General features: G+C 37.7%; 1 protein-coding gene across 1 annotated transcript in view; it reads right to left on the reverse strand.

Annotated features, from left to right (window-relative positions):
* Positions 1-416: 416 nt before the first annotated feature.
* TDRD1 (tudor domain containing 1) overlaps positions 417-12516 on the reverse strand; it is a 33730-nt gene continuing 21630 nt past the window's right edge. The window contains exons 16-26 of the mRNA XM_007667734.2: positions 12161-12298; positions 9355-9465; positions 8379-8549; positions 7212-7484; positions 5111-5148; positions 4860-4989; positions 4255-4371; positions 2552-2719; positions 1468-1695; positions 1185-1231; positions 417-1092 (exon numbers count right to left, since the gene is read on the reverse strand). Coding sequence (XP_007665924.1) covers positions 1000-1092; positions 1185-1231; positions 1468-1695; positions 2552-2719; positions 4255-4371; positions 4860-4989; positions 5111-5148; positions 7212-7484; positions 8379-8549; positions 9355-9465; positions 12161-12298 — 1514 coding nt within the window. The 3' untranslated portion in view covers positions 417-999. The remainder of the gene's footprint in view (positions 1093-1184; positions 1232-1467; positions 1696-2551; positions 2720-4254; positions 4372-4859; positions 4990-5110; positions 5149-7211; positions 7485-8378; positions 8550-9354; positions 9466-12160; positions 12299-12516) is intronic.

Genomic DNA, 12516 nt, shown 5'->3' on the forward strand with positions numbered 1-12516 from the left:
TTACTACTCTCTCAGGTACCTCAGGATTTATCATAATCAAAGTGTTGGTGGATAGGGCACCTGTTGGCAATGACTAGTAACAGCTGAAGAGGTTGATCCAATACCCTGTCTTTTTGAATCTGTGACTATATTGCACAGCTGGCAGCATGATGTAGTGGATAGAACACGGGCCTGGGAGTCAGAGGTTGTGAGTTATAATCCCCTCCCCACCCCTTGTCTCCTGTTGGTCTTAAGCAAGTCACTTCACTTCACCTCAGTTACCTCATTTGTAAAATGGGGATTGAGACTGTGAGCTCCATGTGGGTGTGATGCTGGGGCCGCCAATCTGAGCTCAATCAGGTCAACATATTTTTTTTTTAAACCCTCTTAAAAATGAACAAATGATAAAAAGACAAATCGGCAGAATAAGCTCACACTGAAGGCACAAAATTCTTAACTTTATTTACATTAATCAATCGTATTTATTAATACTAGAGCTTCAGAACCTGGTGTTGTTTAAACAATACAAAGGCACAAAAGTGGTGTGACTAAAGCTTTAAAAATTATCCTAAAGTATCCTGGTAGAGCTACAGTAAACTGCCTATGTGTTCATGGAAATAATTGCATGAGAATTCTAAAATAAATTAGATATACAGAATTAAAGATATAAACTGTTTGATTCACAAATATATCCATACATTCTGTTGCTAAACAAACTTTTTGTAGACATTTTATTAGTCAACACTTCAGAGTAGTAAGAGTATAAGATTAAATTAAAAAAAAAAATAAACCAGCAACAACCCTAGGCTAATCTCAAGAGGCTTTACTCCTAAATGGATACCATTTAAAGAAGGACTCCAAGAACAAAACAATCCTATGGTATTTTCCAATTAGATACATTAACAAAGAACCAAATACCAACAATAAATTATGAATCCAAAATGCTATCTTTAATATATAGTAATAAAAATAATTGTGGTATATATCTTCAAAAGTATATAACTGGCAAGTTAAACAGATTTACATTTTGAACCACCTTTTCATTTCAGTAAATTTATCTTGGTCTATTGACTTGGTTAAAAGAAAGAGAAGGATCTGTTCATGTTTTTCCACCTAAAAGCAAAGAGAAACAAAATTGTAATGATCATTTAATTACCAAAAACATCCCAAAGTCTGAGAATCTTATTTGGAAGCATTTAACTTACTTTCTTTTGTAACTCTAGGCAACAGCAATTTATCTGGTGAATCTCTTCTATAAGCAAAAACAAAATCATTGTTAGTTAACAAGTAAAGGATCCGATAAGTAATTCCAATACTTACAGATTCGAAACTTAAGAAATCTGTGCCACTTAGTTTTCTAAATTTACAAGCAGAAATTGAGAGATAAGAGATATATCAAGACACAAAGGCTGTACTCTAGATGCAGTTTAATTTTAATGCCAAACTTGAAGCTCCTGAACATTTAAACTTTAAAACAATAATGATTACCTTTATCCAAAACACTCTGGTTGTGACTTTTGATGGGTTTTGCTAAGCCTTCCAGGACCAATGTATCAGCTATATTTAGGGTACCATTTTCAGACTGCTTCAAAACAGACACCGCATGGACATTCTCATGGATCCCTTTTACTGTGATCAGGACCCGCTGATTCAGCACTAGTTTTTTTAACTGATCTGTAACTAATAGAGAATCACTCCCAGGCAACTGCATTATTCCTGGAAAAGACACAGATAATTAGGAAGCAAATACCAGTGAAACATGTGCTCCCTGTCCTCCCCGTGGTGATGGCGGAATCTGAGACTCCAGCAGTTCTTTGGTTCTCCCAAAAAGCTCTGGAGCTGCATCAGTGTCACTTGCTACTTTGGGTGACTTATAGATAAGAACACCAAATTTCACTTCACTTCTCTGGGCCTCAGTTAACTCATCTGTAAAACGGAGGTTGAGACTGTTGAGCCCCACGTGGGACAAGGATTGGGTCTGACCCGATTTGCTTATACCCACTTCAGAGCTTAGTATAGTGCCTGGCACATAGTAAGTGCCTACCGAATGCCATTACTATTATTATCATATTATTATTACTACAATACAACAATTAGTAAACATGTTCCCTGCCCATAATGAGCTTACAGTCTAGAGGGGGAGACAGACATTAGTATAATTTAAAATACACTTTTTAATGATATTTCCATAAGGCTTTGTCATCCCATCACCAAAAATGGTTTGGTGCTTCAATAGACCATTTTTACGTTAGACCTTTGGACATATCAAAACCAATTGTAAATTTTTTCTTTAGTATACAGGCAAGGTGACCCTATTCAGAGGTAAATTCCATTGAAAAGTAGACCAGATTATTTTTCCAATTATACATCAAATGATTACCTACTATTATCCCAGTTTAGCACTTAGTAAATTACGCATTGGGGCTGACTGAGTAAATTATGGATAAAAAACCTTAACTTTTTTTTCCACTGAAAATAACATTTCATCTTTGAATCTAGAAAAACAAGGTAAAGTATCTCTGAGAATGGAAAATAGACAAGAACCCAAGAAAAATACTGGTTAATAGTTTACCTTCAAATGAACACCTAATTATTTGAAAAGGAAGTTCCAGGAAGCTTGGGCTAATAGGCAGTACCCTAGAAAAGGGCAGAGTTTCAATATTTCCATAATCTACATATACAACCTTCACCTCAGAATTAGAGATATCCAGAACAATAGCTCGGTACCAGTAGTTATCACCTGAAAGAAAACGTGATCCATTAAATAAGAAATTGCATTTAAATGGAATCTTCCAAGAGAAAGATATCTATTTTATATCACCTTTTTATGGTATTTGTTAAGTGCTTACTATGTGCCAGGCACTGTTCTAAGGACTGGGGCAGACACAACTGAATCAGGTTGGACGCAGTCCATGTCCCACGTGGGGCTCATGGTCTTAATCCTCAGTTTATAGATGAGGTAATTGAGGCACAGAGAAGTTAAGTGACTTGCCAGCGGTCATAAAGCAGATGAGTGGCAGAGCCAGGACTAGAACCGAGGTCCTTTCTTTCAAATGTACTCCTTTAGAGAAACATAAGACGACAGTACACAGTTCCTTACCCAATTTACAAGGGCCTTATCCAGTTTGGCACTATGTTCCTATATAGTTACACACCTACATAGGCCAGAAAGTGGAATTTTTTTTTTAATAATCTCAGCAATGTTGTGATTCCATCCATTTGGAATAATTTTGCTACTGTAACTTCATAATTGGTGTCATATTTTCAGTTATTCTGGTTTTTATACCCCTGAACATCCTATTAAAGTTTAAAGATTTAAAACAAAAACGATCTTGGATTAAATGCTATTTGAAAAAACCTACTTTTGATAGCAAGATGAAAGCAAAACCACTGCTTTTAAAATAAAAACTACAATACTGATAGTTTCCCTAGTTTGGGACATTCAGAGCTATAATATAATTTAAGAATGGCAACATATGTTTTAGTTTACTCCATTCAACTTCCTGGCCTAATATAAGTTAAATGTCATAACCAGTTTCTACTTTCTATTTTTACACAATTGAAATAAGTGCCTTCAACCGTGTCTTCAAGGTGTTCCCATCACCCAGAGCTTAGAACAGTGCTCTGCACATAGTAAGTGCTTAACAAATACCAACATTATTATCACAAGTCAATGAGTCATCAAATCAAACCCACAGCCATATGGCCCTGCTACAACTCTAAAGAGTTAATTAGAGACGGTTCCTTTTTTCTAGTGCTTTTGTGTGGCCACCTCACCAGATGCTGAGCAGGACCATGGGGAATTCCCTCCACCCTCCCTCGGGTCCATTCTGGAAAAGCAGGAAGGATGAAAAAGACCAGGAATGAGTGGTGTCCACAACATTTCACAATGTGGAAAAGGCTGTGGCGGTCACTGTTGAACTCCAAGCAGTGTGGGGCCTGAAACTCTTCTCCTCTAGCTCGTTGAACTTCCAGTGCTCTCCCGCCGGGCACATAGTAAGTGCTTAACAAATACTATAATAATAATTATTATTATTTTCTTTGTCTTCTCTGTTGTTTTCATTTATCTTTCCTCATGTGCTCAATACCAGAGCTCCCCCTAAACATGCTTATTCTTTTGATTATGACACATCAGGAGGCAGTTTTTTCTAGTACTTAATATAATCCTTTGCACACAGCAGGCACTTAATAAGCACTATCACTACTACTAGGAGACAAAGACACATTTTTAACTCTTCAACCATTCTACCTTAGAAGAAACATAAATATGCTTACATAAAAATCTGGCACAGCAAGCATCTCCAATACGTGGTGTAAAGGAGGGTCTATTTTTCTGAGAGTTGCAATGTTCTAATAATTCCATTGTCATCCTTTGTAATTTCCCTTGGTCTACTAAAATACAAAAGGAGTGAGGCAGAGTTTTGAATAGGGTCAATCTCTGACTACATCAGTTCTTGAGTGTGTGCAAAGAATTTGCAGCGCATGTACTTAAAGTTTTCTTCATTGTTCCTTCCAGCTGCCTGGAGCATGTTTAGGAGGGCAGTTTGAACATACAAAGCTCCAACTCTTGAGCAAGTCAAGGTCATCAACATTTTCACTGATTCCCAAACCCCTTATTTTGTGCTACCCACTTTTATCATTTCCCACTCACTTCTGTAATCACTAGGCTATAACAACTGGGTACACCCCCATCTACATATATTCAGCCCCACAAATACATATTAGAAGACATTCCATCTCAAAGACAAAAAAAGGAAGAGTGAGGTATGTGCAATTTGCATGGCTACAATAGTAATAACTTGGACGGCATTTCCAACCACCCGAATTTAGACATATCATTAAGTTTATCTGGATTCGTACACCTACACTATGTTTCTTACCTTTGTTATTGATTGGAAAAGCATAAAACAAGTTTGGGTTTATTACTTCCAATATATGCACGGGAATACTTGCATTCACAGGAAATTCTATTGTTTTCCACAGATAAGGAGATGAAGTGGCTAAAGGGATTTAAAGAAATATGCTTGCATAAATCTCATATCTATAAATATATAAAGTACTTACCAATCTCTTCAAGTAAGCTCATCCTAACTAGGAATACAATGCTGGGGGAAAAAAATATTTTACTTATCTGGTCAGAAACTTGATGCTCCATAGAAATGCTTAACCCTAAAAAGTTAATAGAAACTAAAATTTAGAAATATCAGGGCAGAATTTCATTCACTTCATTGGTAACTGCTAAGGCAATAAAACACCACCTCATTTTTAGCAAAGGAAAAAGTTATGGATAATAACATCTGTAACTTATTCAAATAACAGAATGTTTAGAGCAGGATTTTTTTCTATTTAAGGATTAGTAAGCTCTAGAAAACACAGTGTTAAATATTCTAGTAAAAAGTTATTGGCATACTTGAGGATACAAATGCAATGTGTTCCTCAAAAATTTGAACCATCATATTGTGGGATACTTATAATTCTATTTTGTTAATGAAATGTACATCGCCTTGATTCTATTTAGTTGCCATTGTTTTTACGAGATGTTCTTCCCCTTGACTGTATTTATTGCCATTGTTCTTTTCTGCCTGTCTCCCCCCATTAGACTGTAAGCCTGTCAAACGGCAGGGACTGTCTCTATCTGTTGCCGACTTGTTCATTCCAAGCGCTTAGTACAGTGCTCTGCACATAGTAAGCGCTCAATAAATACTACTGAATGAATGAATTCTATAGGTTCCCTTTCTAGAACTAGCCCCAATCTGATAACAGAACCTCTCCACTAATGCTCCACTATGTTCCCCCCGGCCCCTCTCCTCAGTCCCCCGCTATATTACCCAACACCCCGGTACTTTTTCCTTGGTAAACCAAGGGACACTGTGGCCCTCAAGCCATGAGCCTCTTCTAGCAGGAGGAGGGTAGGAAAATGTTATGATGGACCTAGCTGAGATCCTGAGGTCCAGATACCTGCATCCTGGCCCCACTCACTTGCTCCAAATGGCAAGGAGCAAGTTTGGTTTGAACCATCCATGTTCCCTCTGGCCATTCCCTCTCAGCTCATCTCCTTGTTCCTCTCTGTTGCTGCCTGTTAACCAGAAGACTGAGCATCGCTTTAGCCCATAGGCAATCCAACATTCTAGGAGGTAAAAGGAATCTGTGATAAGGGACAGCAATTCCCCACCAAACCACTGCTCCCTAGTTCCACTGAAGGCAGCAGAAAATAGGGGTAGGAGTGAAGGCTAAGGTAAATGAAAGGGAAATAGAAAAGGGAGGTGTGGCTGAACAGGATTTTTCTCACTTCTGCCAAAGGCAGACCAGAGTCAGGGCAGGAGAAAAGAGATCTCCACCTCATCTGGGCTACCTCTTTCAGGAATTTCAATTTAAGTGGAGGGGGTGGGGTGAGATGAAGTGGGGAGAGAGAGAAAGAGAAATAGATTGTGTGTGTACATGCACATTTATACACGCATACACACACGGAACAACAAAAGTACAGTCAGGTTTTCCCTAACATGAATTTTCACTACCTAATCAAATTAATTACTGAGCGCTTACTATGTGCAGAGCACCGTACTAAGTGCTTAGAAGAGTACAATACAACAGAAGTAGCAGACACATTCCTTGCCTATAACACACTTACACTCCAGAGAAGGAGACAGGCATTAATATGGATAATTTATAACATATAGCTTAAAAGATATGTACATAAGTAATGTGAGGTTGGAGGTGACTATCAAATGCCCATGTCACGGATCTCTGATAAAATTTACCCATCTCTGACAAAATTTTTTAAAGAATTGAGGAATGTTCTCCCCAAAGCACAAGTTTACCTAGTTTGTTATGGCCAGATACTGTATCTACTAATTCTGTTGTATTGTACTCTCCCAAGTGCTTAGTACAGTGCTGTCCACATAGTCAGCGCTCAATAAATACCAATGATTAACTGATACAAGATGTTGGAGGAAATGGTCCTGAACATACATCTTGTGTCAATCAAGGTGCAGATACCATAACATTTGCTTAACACTGGATCTGTGAAGAACTTAACTTCCACAGTAAAGGAGAACTGAGTCAATATTCAAAATTTGCCCTCAGAACTTGTATCTAGCATATAGGTTTGAGCAGGATGGTTGCAATAACTTCAGTAATTACCACTTTTGTTTATGATATCTATCAAAAATTCATGTTAATTAAAATAAAAATCAGTTGTTATAATTTATATGGGCTCAAAAGGAAGTACTTACCTTGAATTTTACTATCAATATGGGAATTAATTTTTTTAATAGGATTGTTATTGCAATTGCCTCTACTTGGTAGCCCTTCTTTTAAAGCCAAATTTTCACTAATTAATATGTCATTAATTGTTTGGGGATGATCTGTCGAAAGATCGGTGAGTTGTAATCCAGCACCCCTGTCTCTGATATCAAGTACTCTGGCTCGAAGTTTTATCCCTGCAACATACATCCGAAATCTTGCTGTGGCTTCCTTACTCCACTCTCTCCTTATTGGCTTTATGTCTGTAGAAAAAAAAAATCTATATAAACAGAATTTCAAGGATAGAAAAACCCACTTTTCTATTCTTTGATGACACTGTCAGACTTCTTTATACAAAATGAAAATCATACATAACCCTCATGGAATGAAAAATAATTTTTGTTCACAAAACACTGTTGCTGCTAAGTGATAAATGAGTTCATTCAAGAATTGAAGGTTTTTGATCTCATTTTTCTGAGGCTAATGATTATTTTTTGAACAGTAAGTTTCCACAGGTTTAGAACCTCTGTCCTTAAAATGCAGACAACAATAGCTGTGTGACCCTAGCTGTTTCTTTACTTTGGTCTTTCCACTAAAATATTCCCAGTGATAGAAGCATTCAGAATGTATCAAAATTGCTCCTTCAATGACAAAATTTCAATCATAAGATGCTTCTGCCCCAGCAAATATGGCTGAAAATTAAAATGTCTTATTTCTTGGACAATTTCAAAAATAGACTATTATTACTAACTGATTAAGCACTAACAATATGAAAAGGACTGTGCTAAGCACTGGAGTGATTATACAAAAACCAACTGAGGTCTAGTCTCTGACCAGCAAGCTTTCAGCATTTAGTGAGGGTAGATCTGCAAACATAACCTTTAAAAGCCAACTCAAGGAAAATCTCCAAAATATTTCAGTTTCATTACTTTATTTTCACTTAATACTACATGCTCTGTAAATAGGTGGACATATTTGTGCTTGTGCATAAAAATGCATTTTAAATATTTCATGAAATTTAATGTTTCATATATTTTATTCTAAAAATCATTTAATAAACATACCCAAAATGAAGAATCTGCTACTTGGAAACTTCAGAAAGTTAAAAGAAATCAAACTCTTTAGATTTCGCTTATATACCTTGTTTGACGTCATACCTGATAACCAGCACTGGATTCCTTGAAATGGAAGCCTTAAGAATTCAGCAGAGATTTGTCGAAGCTTATCTAATTTTACTTCCTCAACATTTCCATAATCCACAAAATGCACTTTAACGTATCCATTTGGTAAGATTTCCTTTACTAAGGCTCGATACCAATTATAATCACCTGGATTTTGCATAAAAAAGTAATAGACCTCAGTTTTCCTGATGTTAAAAAGATTTCCAAAATAAGTGGTTTCAATAACCAACTATGTTTCAGCCGAATTAAAGTGACAAAAATCAAAGTATCAGATACAAATTTCCTACTGCCACCAGTAAAGTTTTTGTCTTTAAGAAAGCGATGGGCACATTACCGCATAACACCATTGGTCTTGGGCTTCTTTTTAGTGAAATAATTTCTCAAACTCTAGTCAATGGATTTAGAGTATTTAAATCTAAAATTCAATGTCAAAGTTACTCTTGAACTAAGTGCATACGTGACAGAAGAGAGAGGGAGTAGGGGAAAAGAGGGCTTAATTAGGAATGGCCTCTTGAATTATAAACTATTTTATGCAGTAGTCAAGGCAAGGTATGAAAAGTGCTTGGATTAACATAATAGCAGTTTGGATGAAGAGGGAAGGGTGGATTTTAGCAATGTTGTGAAGTTAGAACTGACAGGATTTGGTGATATACTGAATATATGGGTTGAGTAAAGAGATCAGTCGAGGATAATGCCAAGGTTACGGGTTTGTGAGATAGGGAGGTTAGTAGTATTGTCTATAGTGGTGGGAAAGACAGGAGGAGGACAAAGTTTGGGTGAGAAGAGGAGGAGTTCTATTTTGAACATGCTTAGTTTGAGGTATCAGGAGAACATCCAGATAAAAGATACAATGAAGGCAGAGGAAATGCTAAACTTCTTAAAAGAGAGACATCAGGGCTGGAGAGGGGATTTTGAAAACACCTGTGTAGAGATCATGTCATATGCAACTTACCTAGAAAAAAAGCACAGCATGGTTCTCCCACTGTTGGTTTTAGAAAGTAAGGTGAGCTTTGCTGGCAGTACTTTGCTAAAGATTTGTTCAGTTCATTTAGCCTATACATAGCTGAAAGTAGAACAGTGAAATAAAAGTTAAGCACTTACAGTAATTCTAAATAGTTGTATTTTTAAATGGGTAATAGCAAATTATTTAAAATAATTCCATATATGTGTATATATACATATAAACATGTATGCATACCAAACAGAGAAAGAGAGTTCTCCTTCAAGTTTGAAATGAAGCTATTGAGAAGTGTGATTTTTGTCAGGTCAGGGAGAACCTCCGGGGAGAAGGCCAGCATAGGTCTCACAATACCTTTTGTTTCACATTTGCAAAAATACCTCTTCCTTCACTGTTGCATTTGCTATCCTGACATGACTTTCATTTCTCTCAGTGTTACTGTCTCCCTGAAGCCTCCACTGCAAGACTTCTGCTCCCATTTCCCCACCTCCCAGTTGTTCAATGCTATGCCACACTGTTCCAAGTTTTGCTTCACTGCCTCCTTAAGGCATTTCTGGCCACCCTGGTTACAAGTATACCATTTCAGCTCACCTTAGAGCAGCTGCCTGGGCAGTAATAGGATAACCATTATCCCCACACCTACCACTCAGCAAAGCCGGGATGCAATAAGCACTGCTTTGATGCTGGTGGTACTTATTCCAGTACCTAATTGTCTGTGATACTATCTTGCCTTTCGGTGTTAGTTATGGCACTTAGGTGGCACTGGTGGACTGGTTCTAAAAATCAAATGTGGTGACTAGTTTAGGCCTAGGTCTAAGAGCCACAAAGGTTAGGCACTAAAAATGTTCCAAGGTACTTTTACTTTAGTCTGCATCTTGAGGACAAAATGGTATCACATATGGTCTTTGTGCCTCCTAAAGGACCCACTAGCTTTTTTAATTTGCTTTTCTGACTCCTTGTCCATCCCTGCACTATTAGATAGTATGATACCCAGGTAACTTACTTAAACTTTGGGTCACTGCTAGTAATCCTTTGTTGTGAGTAATGTTTGTCAAATGTAAGTTAGAAGAGACACATAGTCAAGAGAGGCTCACAAGTCTGGGTCCATTGGGCTTATTAAATCTTACAGTAAGAGACTAAAAGAACTGTCAAATAGGGCATATAGATATAAACATGCTGCATGATATTGATCACAGTAGCTCTTCACAAGGGAAGGTTGGCACTTGCACCCGACCAGTTCACATGTAGGGTCGACATCATGGTCCTAAATGACAGCCCATATATTTAAAATCACCAAATCCTTTCAGTTCTAATTTCACAACATCTCTATGTTCTGCTCTTCCTTCTCCACAAGACTTGATATTCACCTCACCTTCAGCCCCTCAGCACTGATGTATATATCCGTACACCCTGTTATTTCCTCTTCTGCAGTTATTTTAATGTTTGTCTTCCCCACTATCCTTGTGGGCAGGGATAATGTCTACCAACTCTATTGTGCTGTATTCTTCCCAGTGCTTAGTCTAGTGCTCTGCAAACAGTAAGTGCTCACTAGATACTGAACATCCAGATGCGGGGCACTGAGATCCCAAAAAGGGCTTACTTAAATCAATACAAATACCTGACTGCAGATAAAATAGAAAACAAACAAATCTAGTTCACACGATTTGGACAGAGGTTCGCAACACTCAAACTGAAAGCTTACAACACCATGGTGTTGTCTAATCTGTGCAATGGAAACGATCTAACACAGAAAACTTGGCTGGCTTTTCGAACAGACTCAGTCTCGACTTCAAATGGCAAGACAGGATCAGTACTGAAATCCTGGAAATTAGTCAGCTCATCAGCATTTAACCAATGCTCAACCCACACAGTTTCGCTGGGCAGGGCACATGAGACTGAAGCATAGAAAGACAGTCGAACAGCTAGCATTGGAGCAGGGAAGGAAAATAGATACTTTAAAGAAAAGATGAAGTGATGATAGTATAACAGTGGACTCATAAAAGATAATAGCAGTGAACAGGGCAGTCTGGTTGGCAGAATTCAGGAGAAGGGTTGCTTTACTTTTAGCAAAAGCTTTGAAAACAATGGGAGACCAAGAAGCACATTTCAAGGCAGAGATAGATGAAGCAGTGTGGACCAGAGTGTCAGTTACCCATCTTCTTTCCTGTCATGCCAGCCTGCATGGGTATAATATTAGAGCCAGTATAAAAGGAGGTAGATTTGCCACTTGTAGCACCAGTCACCATGAGTCAGTCTCTTAGTCTTCCAATCTTCCTGAAGCTTCTGCTCACAAATACTTCAAGAAAACCTAATTAAAAAACCCATTCTTTGAAAGACTGCCAAAAAAAATGTAATAAAGTGACTGCAAAAAGACCCAGAGACAAAGCTCCAGAGATTCCATACTTTTAAATTGTACTGTTTCCAGCTTGCTCCATATTTAACTGCTCTGGTTGGTATGTCTTCCAGGTTTCACTAAAGCTCAATAGGAAGATTGTCAGGATGTCTAAAGAAGGCACTGCAAGGCTATTACTGTGAAGATGCCCCCTGAAATCTGGGCAAAACATTGATTAACGGAGCTCAACCAGGAGTAACTCACATGTGATACATAATCAAAAATATGAAGCCACTACTATTGTTCCTGATATTGAAAACCAAGCAACAGTAGATACAACACTATGGAAACCCATGTGCATGGACACAGACACATCTCTTATAGGCTTAACACTAGAGGATTCAAGCCATTATTACTGTATCTCAGAGACTGCCATATTAAAATGTAAAAGAATGAGGTTGAACTTACCATCCTCTTTAAGTATCTGACAATAGAATTCTCCAGGATTATATACCATACACACCAGAACATCCACTACTTGGTTAACAGCTAATTCAACCTTTGTCCACTCCATTTTATTTAGTGATTCTTCTACAGTCAGCATGGCTGTGAAGGAAGGATTCAGAAGTCATATGTTAAGACACAGTGGACAGTCTCAAGAAATGATTTCTTTGCGTGAAAACTGAACTTCCCTTTTTTACATTTACTCTATTACAGAAAATCTATTAATGCACTCAGGTGAACAATTTGGCCAGTAACTCCTTAGGCTTCATTTTTTTCCCCCAAACAGCCCTTCAGTGAGTCAATGAATCACACAACTTCAT

The sequence above is a fragment of the Ornithorhynchus anatinus genome, chromosome 16 (genome assembly GCF_004115215.2).
Source record: "Ornithorhynchus anatinus isolate Pmale09 chromosome 16, mOrnAna1.pri.v4, whole genome shotgun sequence".
NCBI classification, from domain to species: domain Eukaryota; kingdom Metazoa; phylum Chordata; class Mammalia; order Monotremata; family Ornithorhynchidae; genus Ornithorhynchus; species Ornithorhynchus anatinus.